We start from the raw sequence: 22288 nt of genomic DNA, 5'->3' as shown, positions 1-22288 counted from the left end.
TTTTGTCACCTCCCTTATAAAGTAAAAGCAGGTGACCCTTGAGACTTTGGCTAAGTTTCTAAGAAACTGCAGAAAGCATCAGGATTAAAATCTCACCGTTGGATGTTGCAGACCAGAAGCGAATACGGCTCATTACTACCTGCCGAGTCACAGGTCCCATGATGCAGGTGACACAGTGTCCTCTATACACCTTCATCTTTGTTCATGATGCTCTCTCAGCCGTCTCTGCCTCAAGCATTCTACTCAGGTCTTTGAGGCACATCTCAAACGAAGCCTCCAGATTCCCCTTGGAAACTGAAGGAGGAACTTTGTGTTCCCTTAGCTCATTTCTTTTTTTTTTTTTTTTTATGTGAGGAAGATCAGCCCTGAGCTAACATCCATGCTAATCCTCCTCTTTTTGCTGAGGAAGACCGGCTCTGAGCTAACATCTATTGCCAATCCTCCTCCTTTTTTCCCCAAAGCCCCAGTGGATAGTTGTATGTCATAGCTGCACATCCTTCTAGTTGCTGTATGTGGGACGCGGCCTCAGCATGGCCGGAGAGGCGGTGCGTCTGTGCGCGCCCGGGATCCGAACCCGGGCCGCCAGTAGCGGAGCGCACGCACTTAACCGCTAAGCCACAGGGCCGGCCCCCCTTAGCTCATTTCTTATCCTTGCATCTAGTGTTAATTCATCCTGCCTAGTAATAGTTAACTGTTTTCTTGCTTAACTCCCCTAGATGATAATGAACTCCTTCAAGGCAGGGTGATCTGGTCCTTTTTCCCTCTCAGTGCCTTGAACACTGCCCTTGCACAAAAGAAGTACTTTAAATGCCCGTTGACTCCAATTTGGATTGACCTGTGGAAAAGAAGATTCTAGAGCCTGAGGCCAAGTGAGACCATAGTTTTATTTGAGGCATAAAAGCACATGTATAAGGTTGACTTTAGGGTCTTGGTTTCTATTGTAGACACAGCTTCTATCACAGCTTCTTGGGAAATGAATTAAAAAGGGAACAAGGCATAGCCTGGAAAGAAAATCATTACTGTTGCTGGGAAGTTATAAAGGGAAGATCTTACTCAAATTAGTGTACATGTAACAGAGCCCCAAGGATGAAGAGAGTGGTGTGGGGAAAAAGGTCGAAGTTCCTACTGTTAGCTGTGATGCTGGCATCTCCTCCTTCCACAGCAGGCACTCACCCCTAAATGGAGGCAGCAGGGTCGACTTGGCAGTTCTGCCTGCAGCAACATCTGGAGGCCCCCCAGTTCCCTCTCTCCATTCCTGTGCAGTAGCCCTGTCCCCTGAAGAATCAGAGAGGAAGGGCAGGGTCTAGGTCATGGACACTGCTACTTGTTCGATGAAGCTGGCCAGGTTTATGTCCCGCTCGGAAAGGCCCGCACACTCATGGGTGCTCAGGGTGATGTGGACCTGAAACAAAACCAGAGATTCAGGGCCAGCCGACTCCATTGACTTCACCTAAGAGCAGGAGGGTCACTAGCTATGGGGCTCAGCCACACTAAGAGCTCCAGAGCAGCGGCCAGTCACACAGTCTCTCCAGGGGCTTCCCTCCTGACGTCTCTATAACAACAAAGCAAAACTGTCTTCTAGTATATCTCCAAAAACAATGGTGACTCCAGCTATAGGATAAAAATGAAATATCCAAATAGCAAGAGCAACCTAAAAGCTAAAGACCAGACCAAAAGCCAACTCCAGCTCTGAAACACTATCCATTTACAGATCATCTCTTCCAGCCTTAACATTTTTAGAAAGAGTCCAGCATAGCTCTTGGCACATGGCAGGCATTTAACGACTGTTTCAATTCAGCAGACAATCTGTGTTTGCTGTACATGGGTATTCTTAGTTCAGGTTTCTTTCTTTTTCATTCTTCCATAGCTCCAGAAAGCTGGAAGCTTTTAACAATGACCAGGCCTGACTGCCACAGCCCTTCCTTCCTTGGGTTTTGCTTTCTTAATGTCTACTTTGACCACAGGTTCTCTCACAAGTGTTTTAATTTGCATTTCTTTAATTTGTAGTGAGAGGGAAGTAGTCTGTGTTGATTCTAGGAAGGAGAGGAATGGGACAGGAGGAGTGGACAGTCAACCTGTGGGTGAGAAGGGCCCACAGGGAAGTCCAAGGAAGGGGCCTTCAGAATCAGCTGGAGTTCTCAGAAGCCGGGCTGGGCGGAGTGCCGCAGGCACGCGTCGCTCACCTTGTTGTACACGTTAAACCATTCGGGGTGGTGGTCCAGTTTCTCAGCCTGCAGGGCCACTCTTGTCATGAAGCCGAACGCCTGTTTAGTGAAGTGAGACCCAGGTTAGTGTTCTGAGAGACTGCGGGGCACCTTATGCCCGGTGTAAGGCCACCATGCAGGAGTATGGACAAGCGTTCGACAAGGAGACCCCTCTAACTTTCATCGTCCCCCCTGGCATCCTGCCCCTGGTTCTGAGGCCAGAGTTGGAGGTGGTCTTTCTGCAGTAGGAAGGAAGTCTTGTTACTAGGATCACTAACAAGGTGGAAGCACCAGAGAGGTTTCTAGTCTTGGTCACTCTTAACGTCCACCAAAATGGCTATCCACCAAAATGTCTTCAGATGTACATCTGTTTCCTACTTGAACTATCTCCTTGAAGGACTGTTTCTCAAAGTTCCAGGTATGGAGAGCCCAAGACTCATCACCTCACTCTAATCCCCAAGAATGACACCTTCCAAGAAAACTGGGTTAGTGTCGTGTCTGAGAGGCTTGGCTAACAGGACTTTAAGGGAGAGGACAAGTTCTGGAATGTGACCCCATCAGCCCAGGGTCAGAAAACTCTGTCCCACCCTGGTGCCATACCCTATTGAAATCTTTGAAATGGAACTGCTTGAAGATGGCATCTCGGCCTTCCAGCTCATTCCACCCCACAGCCCTCAGGTTTGGCAGCAGCTGGTCCCTCTCCTCAGCGCTTAGCCTGTGTGCTTTGCCAGCCTAGGAGAGGAAAAACACAGAGCCCAAGGGCATTTCTTTTTACAGGACAAAAGAAAGGGCCCCAGACCTTTGGGGAAATTTAGCCAGCCTCTACTCGCTGCTCTGGACGCTGGTGACACAGTCAAAGGGCAGCTGGTCTAAAGCAACAAACTGGGAGGTGTGGAGGGTGGCGCCCTGGCTCACACACTGATAGGTTCTTAGATTGTACACCCCACTCAGAGCACAGAAAATCCTGAGGTGTAATGCAAACATCGGGACTGAGAAACACTCCTCCCCTCCCCCTGCCCCCAAAGCCTTACAGAGGCCCCCCCGCCACCCCCAAAAATAGGTCTCTTACGTTAATGAGGGAGTAAAAGCAAAATCAAGCCCAAATGTGTACGTGTTACAACACAACCTTTCAGAAAGAGTCCCCCGACAGTCCAACCGTCTTTTTCTATTATGGACCTTATCCAGTCCACCCCACGCCCCTACTGTTTTTCACTGTCAGCTGTATGGAAGAGGAAAGAGGCCAGAGAGGGGAACTGACCACTCTTCTCCTACCCCCTCACCCCTGGTCAGGGAGGGCACAGGCATCGTTCTCAAGGTGGGTATGTGTGTCCGCATGCCTGCGGCCAGGCCAAGGAACCAGCACCTAAAACACGTTCCAGGTAATTCTTAGCCATGCTGCAGTTGACACCCATGGGCACTACCTCCCAGTGGGTCCTCCATCACGCTCCTATGCAGCCTCTGCTTCCCAGCAGCCAGGCCTAGGCTTCTCTGATTTCCACCTTCTTTTCTGTTCTGTCGGCTTGGGATGCCCGAGCCACAGAGCTCAGTCCCAAAAGGGGAAGTCACTTGGCCAAGGACAACTGGCAAACCTAGTGCCCCATCCTATGTACCTACTGGGCAGCCGTGACGGCCCTTGGCACAAACTGGCCCAGTTGAGGCCATGAGCGGAGCCTCAGAGAACCGAAGGAAGCAAAGGTCAGTTCCACCCTCTGGGAGGAGCCAGGTCCAGGAGCTTAAGGGATCGCAGAATTTAGGCTCCTGAAACAACGACCCAAGGACAGAAGCTGTAGAGGGCTAAATTAAAAACCATCAATAAGCTCTGCGCGAGAATCGAGGGAGTTCATCTAGCTTTCATGAGGCAGACCGCGGACTGGAAGCTGCAGGGTGGGTTGGCAGGACTGGTTCAGGCCCCAGTTCTGCCACTCTCCAGCCAGGTGACCCGGTGGCACTCATCTCTCTTGGCTTCTTGGGTAAAATGGGACAAGAACTTCCACTCCACAGAGCAGCAGGAGGAGCCAGTGGGACACTCAGTCAACTCCACGGTTAGTAAGGAATGTCATCTGCATTGTTAAAAGGAGACTCCCTGGGGCAGGCAGGCTACCATGGGCCCTGCAGGTTGGGGCAGAACTGCAGAAGCATGGCGGCACTCTTAAGTCAATCTTTTCCTTCCTCCTGAAAACGCCTGTTCTCTCTGGACTGATCTGGTTCGTCCGTCTTCTCAGTTCCGGAAGGCTAGAGCCGGCAGCAGAGATCTGCATCACGCGCCCATCCCCATCTCTGTTCCACAGCTGGCCCTTTCTCAGTGGCTGATAAGCCTGGTCCATGTATCCAGGCAACCGGCTGGATGACCAGACATCAGCCGAGGCATCAGAACCCACTGTTTAGTTCTCTGGCTCTGAAAGCAGTGCGTGGGTACTAGTGAGCTCCTAGGAGGCCTCCCCTTCTCTTCAGAGTCTTCTGGAATCCCCCAAGTTTCACATCTGGGTACTGAACTGACAAGCCCCTCTGAGATCTGGGATCAGAGAGGGGGGAAGGGGTAGTGTTTGCTTAGTAAATCACAGGTCAGGCCTGGTGGCCTCTGTCTCTGGGAGACTGTGGGAAGGGGTTACTGATTACCATCCTTGGGGCCTCAGTGCCCCTCACAGTCAACCTCACCCGCCACCTCCCCTCCCTCCAAGCCACAGCCTTCAAAATGCCCTCTCAGGTGTCACCAGAGTCCCGACTGCTCCTAATGCTTTTGGGCCAGAAATGGGCTGTTTAGTAGGGCTTCCCGGGTCTAGCCAATCCTCTCCTCGCTGCCCGCGGGCTCCCCTTCACCTCCCTAGCTGAGGGCAGGGGGGCGGGGTTGAAGCAAAGCTGAGCACAGGGCCTGAGACCCTGCTGTGGGGAGGCTCAGCCCAGAGGAGGCATGATCCTGAGCAAGCATGTCCCCATCGCTGGGCACAGGCCTCAAACCAGGAGCCAGGGGCTGGCTCTGAGGTCGGGGCCCAGCCCCTGTGGCCAGACGTGCAAGCGAGGAGGGCAGTAGACAGGCACGGAGAGGAACACACACATTCGGTCTCCCCTCACACACACGCGTCCCCCACCTCTAATATGGAGCAGAACCGTGCCTCCGAGGGGACGAAATCTGCGGGCTCACTGTGCTGCCCCTCCCCACGCACGCCCTGGAGGTCACGAGGCCCCGCCCGCAGCATTGCGGCGCCGAGGGGACACTGGCCTGGGAGCAGGGGCAGGCCTGGGCTCCCGCCTCTCTGACACGCGGACCTGCCGCCCCCCCTCCCGGCCTCAGCTTTCCCGGGGCACCACCGCGGGTGGGAGCGGGGCGGAGACCCCCACTCTCCAAGGCCGGCGGCGGCTGGTCTGCCAGGGGCTGGGAGGGACCCTCACCCCACCCCCGCCCCGCCCGCGCGGCCGGCCTGGGCGGGGACCCCGCGCGGACCCCTGCCTCTCCTCCGGCCCTCCCACGCGCCCGTTCCCAACGGGGCTGCCCCGGTGGCGGCGGCACGCGACCCCCTCACCATGTCGGGGCGCTGCGCGGACGCGGGCGGGCGGCAGGTGGCGGCGGCGAAGGCGGGCGCGGCGCGGGGCGCCCTGGGCAGCCGTCGGGCGGGGCCGCCCCGGGGCGGGGCCGCGGCCGGGGAGGGGCCGCCCAGCGGTAATCTTTAACTCGGGCCGCGGCCGCGCGCTCGGCCTCTGCTCCCTTCCGGCACTTTCCTGGGTGCTGTTACCGGGGGCTCAGAGGTTAAGTACGCCGGCTCCAAATGCGGACTTCTGCTTGTGAATCGTGCTCTACCACTTACCAACTGTGTAACCCTGGGCGCGAGATTACCGTTTTCTTTTTTAAAAACACCTTATCGAGGTATTGTCCTGCAGTAAACTGCACGTATTTAAAGTGTACAATTTGATGCGTTTTGACATACATATGCTCCCGTGCAACCATCACCAGGATCAAGATCATGAACACATCCATCACCCCTAAAAGTTTCCTTCTCCATCCTCAGACAGCCATTGATCTGCTTCTGGTCACTCTAGATTAGATTGCATTTTCTAGAATTCTGTGTAAATAGAAATCCTACGGTTTATACTCTTTTTGTGTCTGGCTTCTTTCACTCAGCATAATTACTTTGTGGTTCACTCATGTCATTGCATATATCAATCGTTTCTTCCTTTTTATGGCTAAGTAAAATCTATTTTATAATAGTACATTGTATTGGATATGCCACAAGTTGTTTATCCATTCACTTGATGGACGTTTGGGTTGTTTCCAGTTTTTGACTATGCTATGAACTTTTGCATAGGAGTCTTTGTGTAGATATACACTTTCATTTTTCTTGGGTAAATGCCTAGGAGTGGAATGGCCAGGTCATATGGCAGGTGTATGTTTAAAACTTGTTAGGAAACTGCCAAACCGCTTCTCCAAGTGGTTGTACCGTTTTGCACTCCCACCAACGGTGCAGGAGAGGTCTAGTTCCCTCGCACCCTCACAGCTGCCCCACTACTTGATTGGGTCAGTTCTTTTAATTTTAGCCGATCTAATTGGTGTGTAGTGGTATCTCATTGTGGCTTTAGTTTGAGTTTCCTTAATGACTAATGATATTGAACACCTTGTCATGTGCTTTTTTGCCATTGGTACGTCTTTGATAAATTGCCTGTTCAAATTTCCTGCCCATTTTTTAAAATTTGAGTTGTTTGTTTTCTTATTGGATTTTGAGAGTTCTTTATTGTGGATACAAGCACTTTATCAGATTTATGGTTTGCACGTATTGTCTTTGTATTCTCACAGTGTCTTTCAAAGAGCAAATGTTCTTCATTTTGATGAAATCCCATTTAACAAATGTTTCTTTTATAGATTGATATTTTGGTGTTGTAACTAAGAAACTTTGCCTAACCCAAGGTCACAAATATTTTTCTCTTATGTTTTCTAGTTTTTGGTTTTACATTTAGGTTTATGATCCATTTTAAGTTAATTTTTTATATGCTTTGAGTTATGGATCCTGTCGACGCAAATAATCTGTAATCAGTCTATAAATCAAAATTGGGGTGAGTTTGTTATGAGCCAGGTCTGAGGACTATAGGCCAGGGGCTTCCTTACCCAAGGAAGGAAGCACACCAAAGAAGAGGAGTGTACAGAGTGATTAAATACTGTCTTGGAACAAAGAGCATACATCACATATGACGGGAATATCTTTTTTACTACTCTCACAAGATGCTTAGCTAGCACAGCAGGTCAGTGGTCACGCGGTGAGCACAGCGGGTGGGTAATCAATCCTTAGTTTCTAGGAAGAGATGCTTCTGCTTAAAGAAATGCTGACATGGGGGGAAAGCCACATCCCTATCTTTAAGGGCATTATTCTTGTCTTTGGGACACTGTAAATGTTTAAAGCGGATGTACAATGCATGCTCAACAGGCCATGTCAGGCCTTTTTGGAAAAACAAGGTCAGGCCAAATTAGTTTTAAACCAAATGGCTTCCTCACATACTCCAATATATCCTATTGCTTTTCATTTATTTATCAATCCAAATTCACTTTTTGCATATGGATATTCAATTATTCCTTTCTCCACTGAATTGCCTTTGCACCTTTGTAAAAAATCAATTGAGCGTTTATGTGTGGGTGTATTTGTGGATTCTCTATTCTGTTCCATTGATCTATTTGTCCATCTCGATGCGGGTACCACGCTGTCTTGATGACTGTAGCTTTATAAGTCTTGAAGTCAGGTAATATAAGTCCTCTAACATTAAAAAATATTTTTTTCTATTAACCTTTCTCCCTAAACTCCACTTTTATTCCTCTCCTCCCAATAGTGACCATTTTAATGTGTTAATATGCATTTTTGTTTGTACATGTTCTTGCAAAAATGTGTGTTGTTGTTTCATCTATATGTATTTTTGTTTTTTTCAACAAACAGTGCATGATTTCACTCATATGTGGAAGATAAACCAACACACGGACAGATAGAACTGTTTGGTGGTTACCAGGGGCAAGGGGGGTGGGGAGGTGGGCACAAGGGGTGAAGGGATGCACTTATATGGTGACTGATAAACAATAATGTACAACAAAAATTTCACAATAAAAATAAAATGTGTGTTGTTGTTTCATCCATATGTATTTTTGTTTTTTTAAATAGTACTATATGCTGTTATCTCATTCTTTTTCTTTCAAAACAGACTGGTTAGTGGACAGTTAATATGCATCCACGTTGCTATGTGTGTACTTAATCTGTAGCTTCTAACCGAAGCTTACTATTCCATGGCGGGAATCCCCCACGCTTTATTGTTCCACCGGTGATGGACACTCAGGTTGCTTCCAACTCCCACCACTACCACCACCTCCCCGAACACGTGAGTGTGCCACACACACACACACATGCAGGGCAAAACAACGAAGTGATGGTGCAGTGAGCATCTCTTCCAACTCAACAGCTCCCTGGCCTGGGCCGGCCCCGTGGCTTAGCGGTTAAGTGCGCCCACTCAGCTACTGGCGGCCCGAGTTCGGATCCCGGGCGCGCACCGATGCACCGCTTCTCCAGCCTTGCTGAGGCCGTGTCCCACATACAACAACTAGAAGGATGTGCAACTATGACATACAACCGTCTACTGGGGCTTTGGGGAGAAAAAGGAGGAGGATTGGCAATGGATGTTAGCTCAGAGCCGGTCTTCCTCAGCAAAAAGAGGAGGATTAGCACGGATGTTAGCTCAGGGCTGATCTTCCTCACACACACACACAAAAAATAGCTCCCTGGCCTGTGGGAAGTTTCTTAGACAACTTAAATATGGGCATAGCCTATAAATCCAGCAATCGGCCTCATGGGTACGTTTCCCAGAATAGTTCCAGCTGCTGTCCGGAGTGGCTGCACCCATCCTCATCTCACCTGCAGTGTGGGAGGCCTCCTATTTCCCTGCATTCCTCACCCAGACATCCTCACCCTTGGCTTTATTTAACTTTTTAATTTTTGCCAAGTTAATAGGTATAAAACGACAGCTTACTGTTTTACTTTGCATTTTGCTGATTGCTAATGATTCTGAGCACCTCTTCATGTGCTTGTTAGCATTTGGGGCTTACTGTTTGTAAATTGCTTTTTAATATCCTTTGCCAATTTTTAAGAACTTACAGCTCTTTTTCTAGTTGATTTGCGGGAGTTTCTATCTACAAATTAATTGCTTTTCAGTTTTAGATACTGCAAATATCTCCACCCGTTCAGCCATCCGTATACCAACTTCTTTCGTGGTGTCCTTTGTTGGCAGAAATCTTATATTTTGGTGTAATAAGATTTATCTTTTTTTCTCTACTTTATAATTTTATGCTTTTGAAGATTTATTTGATTAGTCCCCTCCCACCTCTACCATAAAAATATTTTCTCTTTTCTTCTGTTAACTTTATAGTTAGGTAAATTTAAGACCTAAATGTGAAAGCTCCCCTTGGTATGCAGCATTAGGCAGGAAGTTAGCCCATGAAACTGGACTCCCAGTGTTCACACCTATGGCTTCTGCTACTCATGGCCAGTCACTGGAGTGGGGCTTCCTGGCTGCCCAGACCTTCAGATGGCTTCAGCCCCAGCAGCCCTCTGACTTCAGTCACATACGAGACCCCGAGTGAGAACATTGCCCAGCAGAAACCAGGCAACCCACGGAACTATGAGAAATAGTAGCACATTTTTATTTTAAGCCACCAAATTTTGAGGTGGCTTGTTATACAGGAAAGATAACAGGACAAATAGATTCTGAACAAAGCTGGTACCTGAAGTGGAGTGTTAAGACCGACGGAAAACATGTAGCATTAGCTTGGGAGTGGAGGTGAGTAGAAGGTGGGAGGAAGGGTTCAAAGACGCTAAGGAGGCCTTGGGCTTCCACTGGGATGTAGAAAGCTGGAAAGAGTGTTGCTCCCACACTAACAATGAGAAAAGCTTGGATATACTACAAAATCATCACTTTCCTTCAGCTTGCTAGGGAGCTGAGTTCACAGGGCAGCCAAATGGCCTGAATTCCAAGGGGGCCCCTCCAAGGAGAGACAGACACAGACGTGCAGCCTGGCTCCCTGTGCCAGCACTCGGGGAGGAAGGGGGAGACACACAGCCTCCATAGAAGTGGGGAAGAAGAAATCAGCTAACATTTTAACAAATTGTTGGAGGCCAGATGGGTGCTGGCATATCAGTCTGGAATAGCTGGGGACCCCAGACACTGGCAGAGTTTGCACACACTGACAGCTTTTATCTATGAGCCTCCGCTGGGTGCTCAGGAGAAACAGTGGGAGAAGGGCTTAGGATGGGAGCAAGACCCTCTCATCTGAGCAGGGCCGGAGGGGACTGAGTGCTGCTGTGGGAGAAGTGGCCAACCCCGCCATCCTCTCCAGACCCTCGTCTCAAAGGAGCAAAAGCCTAAGTCACTAGGAAAGGGACAGCAAACCCTGACACTCCCGGGTGAATCCTAAAAGCATTACTAAGTGACAGAAGCCACACTCAAAAGACTACCTACTGTCTTATTCCATTTATATAACATTCTGAAAAGCACGAAACTATAGGGAGAGAAAATATTACTGATTGCAAGGGGCTGGAGGTGAGGGAATTGACTACAGAGGGGCCCCAGCGAACATTTTGGGCCAAAATATTCTGTATCTTGATTGTGGTGTGGCAACATGACTGGATGCCTTTGCCGAAAAGGATGAATATGTAAGTTATATCTCAATAAACTGGAATAAAAAAACTAATCTTGGGTGTGAAATCTCAGGACAGTCATTACCGTTGGCGAATCAGTGACAGAAAAAGGCTGTGAGTGGACTTCTGGTAATGTTCTGTGTCCTGATCTGTGTGTTGGGCATGTGGGTATGTCAGTTTGTGAAAATTCTTCAAGCTGCACACCTATGAATTTTGTACTGTTTTGTATGTATGTTATATTTCAATAAAAAGTTTTTAAAAAGTCAGGTAGGATCTGAGTACCTCTCACACCACTCACTAGCAGTAGAGTATAGCAGCAAAGAACATTGGATTTCCTGGGCCCAAACTGTGACTCTCTGACCTACCCAATGCAGGCAAATAACTCCCCCCAAGCCTCTGTTCCTAGTATCTGTAATAATGATATTACAACCTGTGAAAGAGCAGGCGTAATGTAGACCCCACAGGGCTATTGCGAAGGTTACGTGGGATGGGTCTTACATCCAGGGTTCAGAGCACGGCTCTGCAGTCAGACCGCTGGAGTTTGAAGGCCGGCTCTGCCACGGTCTAGCTGTGAGACCGCTGGGAAGCTACTGTCTGGGCCTCCGTCTTCTCATCTGCAAAATCGGAGTAGTAGTATGTTCTTCACAGGACTGTTGTGAAGATTGAGTGACATGATAATATAGGAAAAAGTTTTATAGCAAGACAGTGAGAAAACTGTTATTGGAAAAAAGAAGACTGGAGAACAATGAGGACACTGTCTCTTCAGTAACCTGGACGAGAGAAAGGGTACCTAACGAACTTGGGCTAAGCTTCTAGCTACCTGTGATAACACTGAGAAGACAGAGAACAATGAACTGAAAAATGAGCTGTTTAGTGTTTGAAGAGAATTTAGAGGAAACATAGAGGGCCCAGGACAGTCTTTCCCGCTAGCAAAAGGGTCTCAAAGTAAGAAAGGGCTTCATGGTAAAGATCAAGTCACGGATGAAGCTGTAAGACTCTTTGTTTTGACCTTAGAGTGGTTTAAGTCTGTGTCTCACAGACACTTTCAGACAAACAATAGGGCTTCTAAGAATCTTTAGGATGTGACTCTTGAGACCAACTTTGCTGGACAAGAGGGCTGTTAAAAATCTTAAGGACATTGTTCTGCAGCACTCTGACTCATGGCCCAAGGTAGAGAGGGCCTCTCTTGAAGAGATTTGTGGATGTCATTTTTGTCTGATAGAATGAACCTCAATTAGATCCATAGGAACTTCAAAAAATTTTCAAGAGAATTGTATTGGTAATAGCAGTACCAACTTGGACGGAAAAGGACAGGACAATTCAAAATGAAGAATCCACTATACCTCCTACCTTCTAGGAGTAGGAATCAGACTGAAAAAGCTACTCCATTTCAAACATGAGCATTTCTTATCAAAAAGAAAAAAATAAATCAGATTTCAGAGACAACAGCTCAGTGTCCTAAACTGAGAGCTAAAGATTTACTCCCAGGGGGCAGGACGGGGCTACGATCCAGGAGCTGGCAACCTGTGCCCTGCTGGGTTTCAGAATTGCTATGGCCCAGTAACTGCTCTGTGCCTCCTTCCCCTTCCCCTCTTTTGAACAGGAATGTTTATTGCAATTATCCTGCCATTGTATGCTGGGCGTGGGAGGGTTAAGACGGCAAGTTTTAAATACGGCAACGGCTCTGGTGAAAGTGAAAATGCCCTGTCGTCTTCCTGAAGGCAACTTCAATTCCTTGTGAGCCCTTTTTGCCCCCATGGGGAATGCTTTGACTCGTGAGCCATGTTCTGTGGGGAGGAATAGGAACAGAGGAACTAACAGGTAGTCTGGGGGCCTCTTGTTGGGCTGGCGCAGCCTCAGTTCCTCTGTTTGAGGCCTCTGTCTGTCAGGACGGACTAGGTCATGCTGCAGTAACAAATAACCCGCCAATCTCGGTGGCTCAACATGATGAAAGTTTCTTTCTTTTTCTCATGTGTCCGGTGCAGGTTGACCAGGGGACTCTATCCATTGTGGTCACACAGGGACCTAGGCTGATGGAGGTTTCATGTCTTACGTATTTCCACAATCACTGCACAGGCGGCATGGGAAAGTTGGCGCTGGCTCTTAGGTTTTAGCTCACAGGGCTGTGCCTAGCTTCAGAGGGAGTGAGGAGTGCGATTCTACCGTATGCCTGGGAAGCAATGCTGGAAATATTTGATGAACCACACGAAGGACTCCCAGTGGCTCCACTACCCCCAGGATGAAGCACCTAGAGAAGTTGGATGCTGGCCCCGGGGGATGCTAGCCTACAGGACAACAGAGAGGTTGTCCTGTAGGCTACACAGCCTGGAACTGGAGGCCAGCAATGTGCGAGGCTCCAGAGGTGAGGTCTGGCCCAGGGAAACTTCTGAGTCCAGAGGTTTGTGATGTCCGGGTTTGTGTGAGCCATCTCCTGATTATCACAGTCCACCCCTAGAATTTCACCCCTCCATTAAAATGACTGAGTTATCTCTTACACGGAGCAGGGGCAGATCCAGAATTTTGTATCAGCCTGATGCTTACACAATTTTGGAGGCCCTCTTCAAGAAAATGAACACAAATTACAAGGAAAAAAAGATTTAAGTACAAATGAGTACTCAGAAGGAGAAAGAAAGTTGCAACAAATTGCAAATTTAAAGGAACTACTATAAACATCACAAAGTTCAGAAAAATAACATAATATTTTAATAGGACCCTGACACACACCTATGATAGTTTTTATTTTCTGCAGTTTTGTCTACATTTTGATTGCCTTTTCGTACAATGATTGTTTTTCATTAGCAATTTCTAAAGTGAGAATAGGAAGATAAATTTCGATAACCGTGCTAGACGACTGGTTATTTTGTTGATAGCACAGATGCATAAACTGACCTCACACATACATGTGTTTGCTGTCTGGACTTGATGGATAAAGAAATTCTGAGAAATTCTATCTGTGAAATACAAAAAGAAAAAAGTGACAGTGCATTATAATTGGATGTTACATTATTGAGAATATTCCTAACAAGGAGAGGATGTCTTTTCTGACTAGATGTTGATGAACATGAAATCATCTGCTTACAAATATGACTGGAAGAATTTTCCAGAGATTAGATGCTGGCTCTGTACATAGGGAGCCTTGTTTCTCCTGCGCTACCCGCATGCCTCTCTGCCAGGAGGCAAGGGACACAACCTTAATGTGTCTGGCCCTGCACCTTTATGTCACAACGCTGGAGCAGCAGTACAGCGGGAGGTGGGAGTATTTCTGGAAGGCATTCCTATAAACAGAAGGGCCAGCAGTAACTAATCTAGACATGGAAGAGCCTGGGAACCACATACACGTATCCTCTAAGTGTATCCTCAAGTCGACTTGCCCTTAGCCTGATCCGCAAACATGCCCACCGTCAACTCTAACACGGCCCAACGTGAGGGCTGTGACACAGGGAAAGTTGCAGGGACAAAAGACAAGGGGCTTAACCTATGGCACTAAAAATATCTTTTGCAAATTTTACAAAAACATGACCATATTTCTTCCTGAATGGGTCCCATTCAAGTGAAGGGCACTGAGGCTCGGGCTTCATTTGCTCCCCCGGGAAGTCCACCTCTGCCGGGGAGCCTTCCCTGCGGACCCCACCCAGTTCTGCACCAACCTTTATTTGGTCTCTTTCCTCAGCACACGTCCTTTCTTTTCCCTGCTCCTGAAGGATGAAAAATGGCACCTCTGAATCCCCCATGGTGTCTGGAACTCTGCCTTGTACTTAATACCCTCTCACCCAGTATTTCCCAAATCCCTGTTGTGTATGGTTTTCTGATAGCTGAGATGGCCACTGAGCAACATTCAAACTGTATTCAGGAAGGACTGTCTAACAGTGACGACTCTGAGACCTAACATTTACATAGAACTAAATTTTTGCCAGTTCCTAGTCTAAGGATCTAAAAAGTTAAAACAAAACAACTTTTTTTAAATTATAGAAAGAACACACGCTTGTTGTTAAAAAAAAAAACAACAACAGCAGCAAAAAGAGCAAGGATAATATGGTTGGGCATAAAGAGAAAGATAAAACCACCTTTCCCACCCGCTCTGCACCTGCCCAGGGGCGCCACGCAGAGGCGACCACAGGAACCGGGGGCGGCGTCTGCTCTGAGGTCTGGTTCCTCCACTTGCCTAATTGCGGGATCTTGAGCAAGTTGCTTAATCTTTTGGAGTCTCAGTTTCCTCAACTGTAAAATGGGGATAATAATAGTAGTTGCCTTGTAGGGTTTTTGTAACGACTAAATGGGATATTCCATGTCAAGAGCCCGGCATTGCCACCTGTGTCCTCTCAACACCACGCTGAAGGTCACCCGCACACAGTTTCTCTTCCCACTGAGGCCTTTCTGCCTCCCTCACCTGAGGACATTCTCTCCCCATAATGGATGTAAGTGAGAGGATATAAGTAAGAGGGTTAATACCCCACTCCCAACCCATGGGGGCCGGGGCTTAGTGGGTAAATACCCGCTTCCTTGCCCCTGGGTGGAACAATTCTGGAGTGTTCTACACAGTCTCTCAGGATCAGCCCTTTGCCCTCAGCGATATCCTGCTCATAACACACATGTTCTTGGCTCTCCTCCCTCCCCCACTAACACTCTGCTGTCATCTTTTATTTTTCTTAATTCAAGATGCTCCTTTTCTTGTTGATTTGTAGGATAATAGCCCCTCGTTTATTACATGTGTTATAAATATTTGCTCTGAATCTCATTTGCTTTTTAGCTTAATGACGTAGAGAAATGTTTCATTTTTAAATCTTCAGATCCTTCTGACTTTTCCTTCACAGAAGTCTCTGGATTTCATGTCTTGCTTAGAAAGACTTCCTCCCCTCAAGATTAACGAATATTTGTCTCTATTGCCTTCATAATACTTTGACAGTTGGTAAAAAGTGTTCAGATTATTAAATTCTCTGGAATTTACTTTTGGAAATTACGTGAGATATAATAACAACAACAACAACAGTACTTATTATTTTATTTTCCAATTTTCATCCTGTACTATTTTTTAATACCTTGACTAGTCCATCTTTTCCCTGCTGATTGGAATGCTACTTTTGTATTATGCCAAGTCCCCTCGATCCCTGTAGCTTGGTTTCTAGATTCTTTGTTCTGTTCCTTTGATCCATCAGCTCCACCCTGTTTTAATTACTCTCAGTTTATAGCATGTTTTGATACCTGGTAGGTCAAGTCTCATCTCATTTTCTTCTTTTTCAAAATGTTCTTGGCTATTCTTACTTGTTTACTCTTTCAGATGAGCTTTCAAATCAGCTTGTCAAGTTCTATAAAAATCCCTTTAGGATTCTGATTGGGAATGCATTGAATTTATAGATTTCATTTGGGAAGAATTGACATCTTTGTATTATTGAGTCTTCCCATCCTGGAGCATGATATATCTCTCCATTTATTCAGGCCTCCTTTATGTCCTTCAGTAAAGTTTTATTGTGTCCTCATATGGGACTTGGACATTTCTCATTAAGTTTATTCTTAGGTATTTTATAGCCTGGGTTGGCCATTGTTCATGGGACATTTTCCCCATTACATTTCTAACTGGTTATTGTTGGGCACATAGGAGAGGTATGAATTTTGATGTCATCTTGTCTGCAGTCACGCTGATGGGCTCTCTGTTTAGTTCTCATATTTTTCAGTGGATTAGAAGAATTTTGAACCAGCACACCTGTCCCACGTGGGATGGGCCTCCCTCGAGAGCAGAGAGCTCCATCGCACCTGGATGGCAGTGGGTGAAGGCACCCACCCTGCTGGGCTGCTATGGGGCCTGCTGCATGGGGCAGAGCTTTCGACCAGATGGCCCCTCGATCCCTTCCGATTCTAAGCTTCTACGAGTTCGTAATTCTGGTCTTCATGTCTGTTTTCAAGCACTGTCTCCCCAGCTGCATGTTACTAAGGGCAATTTCCCTCCCCCGCTCCCCCCTTTCCTTCCTCATCTGTTCTTGTTTGATTTCCACATGCCAAGCACAGCGCCGAGGGGCAGGAAGGAGGGGATGGAGATACTGAGATGACAGTTGCAGGTGTAATGCCTACACCCTTGGGATGCAAGCAGTGTCACTTAAAATGTACTCAAATTAAATTACGGTGTGGTAGAGACCCACTCCCCAAAATGGCTTTATACTCTCCACCCCATCTCCCTGAGGGGTTCATGAACCCAGGGCTTGCACAGTCCCAAAGGAAGGCCATTCTCCGCGAGCCCAGAGTCCTGCTTCCTTTCCTGGGCTGCTGTCTGGACGTTTGCCGCAGAGGCTGCTGCTGTGGGGTCCTGGGCCTCTGCTTGTTGCCGATGCTCCCATTCCAGCAACTGGCCTTTCTGAGGATGCCCCAAAGGAGAGCCTCTTTCCCTCAGCACCAGGCTGCTCCCCAGGGGCCTTTTCCTCCAAAGGTGCACAGCCTCAGAGCCGGTGGGTGAGGACAGCAGGGTCAGGGCCCTGCTGGTGAAACCCTGAACCCGGCCAACTCTGGCGCCTTCCTAGGCCCACGGAGCCACCCCCAGGGCTGCTGCTCCCCTCCTCCACCCCCAGCACAAACAGCTCTTTCCCACGCACCTATCACAGGGACTGCGATTACCCATCAGAAGGATCTGTAGCAGTGGTTCTCAATCAGGGTGGTAGTGATGGCGGTGACTTTGTCCCCCAGAGGACAGCTGGTCTTTCACCATCACAGCCCTGGGGCTCAGCTCAGCGCCTGGCTCAGATAGGCACTTACTGAGTCTTGTTGAATGGAACGAGGCGTGTAAGACAGCTTAGGAGCCACCCAGGGTCCTGAGCGCTCTTGCGAGGCCAGTGGTTTTCAGGCTGAGGTGCCCCCCAGGGTCCGCTGAATGCCTCCAGTCACAGGGCGCTCACTGTCTTAAGTCTGCTCCATTCTGGGATGGCTTCAGCCGTCTAGCAGAAGTTCTTGATGCGTGAGGGGCAGGTCAGACACGTTCAGCTGTCTGAGGGCCACGTGTGACTAGTAGCTCCCATACAGAACAGCACAGGTCTAGACACTAGAAATGGGAAGTCTTAGTTTCCTCCTCAGGGGAACAGAGACTGCCATCTCTTCCTTTCTGATGAGTCAGCCTTCCTTCCCAAGGACAGAAGGGAGCATTCCGCAATAGTGGTAGAAACCAAACACACGAGTTCCATTCTTAGTGGGTCTCTGCCATGCTGAGAGCCAGTGTCTTCTCTCAAGGACCCTGTGGTCTAGGGAATTAGACAGTCACACCAACAATGTGGGTGACAAGTGCTATCAGAGGGGGCTGTGGTCAGGCTGTAATAGAATGACAGAGTGACTTTACGTATGGGCGACAGTGAAGTGTTCACATGGAGGGTTGTTTGGTGAACGTCTTGAAGATTCACTAGGAGTTGGCCAGGCAGAGACAGGTGTGGGGGGTACGGGCACTCTGGGCAGAGAAGGTGGCCTGAGCAAAGGTCAGGGGGCCTGAGGGAGGGTGTGGCCTGTTCCTAAGGCAAGTCCTCGGTGGGCTGCCATGGGACCCTTGTCAGAGCCGGGCCCGGCGGGGTCGGAAGAGGCTCATGGTGACAGGCTCTGCATGTTTGTGTGCGGGGCTTCCCCCATGAAGCCTCCTTCAGAGCTCCGCTCAGTGGCCTGGGGGGTGGGAGTGGGGAATCCAGTTTTGCTTCCAGCCATCTCTGCAATGCTTCTTTCCACCCACAGGGGGCAGGGCGACCTCGGGAAATGAACCCACTCTTTGGGATCCAGGCAGCCAGAGGAAGTGCCGCGCTGGGTGAGACCTTTCAATACCCGACGGACGTCTGCTGAGCTTCAGGCTTCGCGCTGGGCTCTGGGTGCACTAAGACGAACCCTACCCCTTGCAGCCTGTGTCCCAGGCCGCGTGCATTGTGGGGACTGCAAGGATGCGGGGTCAGTTCTCTCAGGGTGGAGGCCAGAGGAGGAGGACCAGCTTCCTAGAGGAGGCGGTTCTTGAGCTGAACCAAGACTGCCCTCTGGGCTGACAGCCACCCCGAGGGGATGCAGCGCGGCGCGTGGAGGCGTGACCAGGACTGGAGTGTCTGGTTGCTGACCGCAGCCTGGATCCCAGCGCGTCCGGTATGAGGGACGGGGGTGCTGGGACCCGGAGAAGTGCGGCAGGGCTGTGGGCACAGCTCACGGAGGACCCCGGAGCTGTGCTAAGGAGCTCCATCCTGGGGCTACTGGGACGAGCAGACAGAATTTCCGTTAAAAAAAACAAAAACTTTTCATTATGAAAACTTTCAAATATACGCCAAAGTATGTAGTATGATGACCCCCCAGGTGCCTGCCAACAATGCGCACGTTCTGCCACGTTTTCATCCGTTCTACCTCCACATTTTAAAACCTTTTTATTATAGAAAATTTCACACACAGAAGCAGGGAGCTGGTGTAATGATCCTCATAGACCACCACCCTCTCAGCTCGACAATGAAAAATTTGCCAAGCTTGTGTTAGCTCTACCCTGGCCCACTCTCCCCACACTCAGGTTATTTTGAAGCAAATCACATATCATTTTATATGACAATGTTTTAGTATGTATCTCTAAATGTTAGGGACTCTTTAAAAAATATATAATCACACGACCATGCTCGCACCTGAACGAAGTTAACGGTCATCCTTTAATTTCATCCCATATCCAGGGCTGACAGATGTTTTAGCCCAGGAATGGCCAGGGTCCGATTAGCATTTCAGGAAGGTCACCCTGGCAGAGCGTGGAGGAGGAAAAGGAGGGGACCGGGGCTGGAGTCGGGGCGTCAGCCAGGCGACTTATGAGAGTCTGGGAGAAAAGCAGTGAGGACTTGAACTTGGCTCAGGCAGGGCTGTGACGGTAGGAGCCAAGTGCCAGACACTCCACACGTCGTCTTAATCAACCCTCACAACCCCGGGAGGAGGTCTTGTTATCTCCCCCTTTACAGGGGAGGAGACTGTGGCTCAGGGGGCTGAGTTGCTCAGGGAGACAGAGCTGGGACCTTGCAGAGCTGTGTGTTCCCGAAGCCCTGGCTCCTCACCTGGGCCAGCACTCCTCCCTGCAGCCCTCGGGCCACAGAATGGGGCGCAGGGCTCAGGCACAGGGGTGTTGAGGGAGCTCTTTGATGTGAGGGGAGGGGAGGGAGCCGTTTGCTCTCCCGACTCCCATGGTGCCCATGGGGAGTGGAGGCGGGGGTGGTGGTGCGGGTCCCACTTACTAACCTGTGCCAGCAACACACCAAGGATTCCAACCAACTCTCCTCTCCCTCCCTTTCCTCTCTCGGTGGGGGCCCAGACCTCCTATCCAAGGTGAGGCGGGACTCCAAAGATCCGAGTGGACTGGCCACCCCGTTCTCTGCATGAATGGGGGAGCAGGCAAGGCAGGCCCCTCGGAGGCAGCAGCCACTGCACTGTGGGCATCTCTCCGAACCCAGATTAGACTGGGCTGGCTCAGTCAACCCTGGGCTGACATTGTCACTTTGGTTGACCTTGTGTTATGTCCTTAGGAGAAGATCGTGCTTCCCTGCATCCTTCACCCCCAAGCCCCAATAGAAGCCCCCTGTCTGTTATCAGGGTGGGTGACAGAGGGCTGGCCGGTCCTCTCGGGCATTGATGCTTTGGTGGAGCCTCCCTCTTCCCAGGGCCAGCAGCTGGGGGGAGCGGTGGCCGTTGGGGGCAGTGGGCACACAGACCTGCTTGCTCAGATTACAGATCAGAGCCAGGCGGGGTGGGAGCCTTCTGGGCTGGGAGTCGGCGGGTCCACGGTCAAGGTCAGGCCCACTCTGGGTGACGCGGTGCGAGTGTTGGGCCCTTCTGGGCCTTGGTTTCTCCAGCTGTAGGTGAGGTGGTCATACCTGCCTCGTGGAGTGGCTGTGAGGCTCCAGGGGGATCATCTGTGGGAAGTCACTGGCGAACTCTGAAGTGCTGTGCCCGGTGACGAGGGGATCACAGCTGCTTTCTTCCCCCATCGCTTCTGGACCTTTTGGCTGAGGTCCACTCTGCTGTTCCTTCCCTCCCCCAAAGTCAGAGGGTAGAGGGGGATGGGCCATCCACCTGGGACCCTATAAAGCTGCCCTCTGGGGCTGAAGCCCTGTGACCCCAGGTGCAGGGTTCCCAGGAGGAGGCTTTGGGATCCTCCTCCCCCGTTAGTCCCCTTTCCTCATCTTCTCGATAATTAACCACCTCTCCCCTCCAGCCCCTGCCCATTTAATAGTTACATTAGTCTCAGCCTTGCCCACCTTTACCGCCCCTGCATCACAGGTGAGCCGTCCGTCTTCATTAACCAGTGATTTTGGCTGCCAGTGTGGTCCAGAGCTGGGGCCTGGGAGGAGCCAGCCCTCCCCATCTGAGCCTCCTGAGGCCTGGGCACCCTGGGCTGGAGCTCTGGGACCAGCGGCTTTGAAGGAAGATGAACACGGCCTAACTGGTGTCTGTCTGTAGCCCGGTGGCCAGGGAGGCTGGGCGATCAATGTTTATCCATGTCTGAATCAGACTCCTGTATCCCCAAACCAGCCAGAACTGTGAGGGCTGCTCCCCCAGGAGCCTCAGTTGTGGCTGCCCCAGGGCCAGAGGGACGTTAGGTGAGGATGTCCTTATTTGAGAGGTGAGGAGACAGACGACCAGAGGGTGAGAGACTTGCCCAAGGTCACTGCCCACTGTGGTCCAGTGGGCCTGGGCCCACGTCTCCTGCCTTACTGGCTGGGTTCCTCCCTCTGCAGGAGGCCACCCAGACACGTGAGGGGAGGGGCAGGGCTTGCCCCCGCTCCCCGCCAAAGATCTTGGTGTGGTTCTGGTGGGCTGGACTTGGCTGGCAGACGTCGGGCTCTTAGAGACCTCGGTGACCTCAGAACCAGAGGGAACCTTTGGGCTCACCTTGCCAGCTCATCCTCATGTGGCAGTTGTGGACATGGAGGCACAGAGAGGTGAGCCCTCAGCTTTTTCAGTCAGGCCGCAGAGGATCTCCTCCTAGGGTGGGCCATCCCGTTCCTCCTCACTTTCCTCCTTCAGAACCACCTGTGGGCCAAGGGAGGGAGACGGTCACCCCAGCTGCCCCTGGCTCAGCCCCTCCCCCGCCCCCTGCAGGAAGGACTAATAGGACAGTGTCTTCCTCCCACCTCAGTGCTCCTCTGGAGCCTCCCCAACTCACCTTTGGGGTGGATGGAGGTTAGAGCACTGGATGTGGAGTCCAGACACCTGGATTCGAGTCCTCTCCCTGCCCGTTGCTGTGTGATCTTGAGTAAGTCACTTCACCTCTCTGAGCTCCCGTGTCCTCACCTGCACAATGGTAGTGATTCCACCGGACCTTCCTTCATCAAATGGGGTCACATCTGAAAGAAAACACTAGACAAGTGCAAGGGGTGGGCCTGTCCTGAGATGGCCAGAGAGAGGCTGAGAGCGTCCAGAACATGAGTCCTTCCTGGGCCCCAGCAGACTGTGAATGCTGACTCTAGCTCTGTT

General features: G+C 50.0%; 1 protein-coding gene across 1 annotated transcript; it reads right to left on the bottom strand.

Annotated features, from left to right (window-relative positions):
- Positions 1-865: 865 nt before the first annotated feature.
- Positions 866-5797, bottom strand: PCBD1 (pterin-4 alpha-carbinolamine dehydratase 1). Its single transcript, XM_058543248.1, has 4 exons — positions 5723-5797; positions 2805-2936; positions 2184-2264; positions 866-1402 (listed from the first exon to the last, which is right to left on the bottom strand). The coding sequence occupies exons 1-4, from the start codon at positions 5723-5725 to the stop codon at positions 1304-1306; spliced, it is 315 nt and encodes a 104-aa protein (XP_058399231.1). The 5' UTR covers positions 5726-5797; the 3' UTR covers positions 866-1303.
- Between the last annotated feature and the right edge of the window lie 16491 nt (positions 5798-22288).

This window comes from Diceros bicornis, chromosome 6 (genome assembly GCF_020826845.1).
Source record: "Diceros bicornis minor isolate mBicDic1 chromosome 6, mDicBic1.mat.cur, whole genome shotgun sequence".
NCBI classification, from domain to species: Eukaryota; Metazoa; Chordata; class Mammalia; order Perissodactyla; family Rhinocerotidae; genus Diceros; species Diceros bicornis.
Note: the sequence above shows the minus strand (reverse complement) of the source record. Positions and strands in the feature narration are given on the sequence as shown.

Bases quoted from the DNA above. Each gene is read 5' to 3' on its own strand.
- PCBD1 (XM_058543248.1), bottom strand. The intron at 2,265-2,804 runs GTATGGCACCAG...TTCACTAAACAG, and splicing joins ATTTCAAAGATTTCAATAGG to GCGTTCGGCTTCATGACAAG. The intron at 1,403-2,183 runs GTGAGCGACGCG...GTTTTGTTTCAG, and splicing joins GGTTTAACGTGTACAACAAG to GTCCACATCACCCTGAGCAC.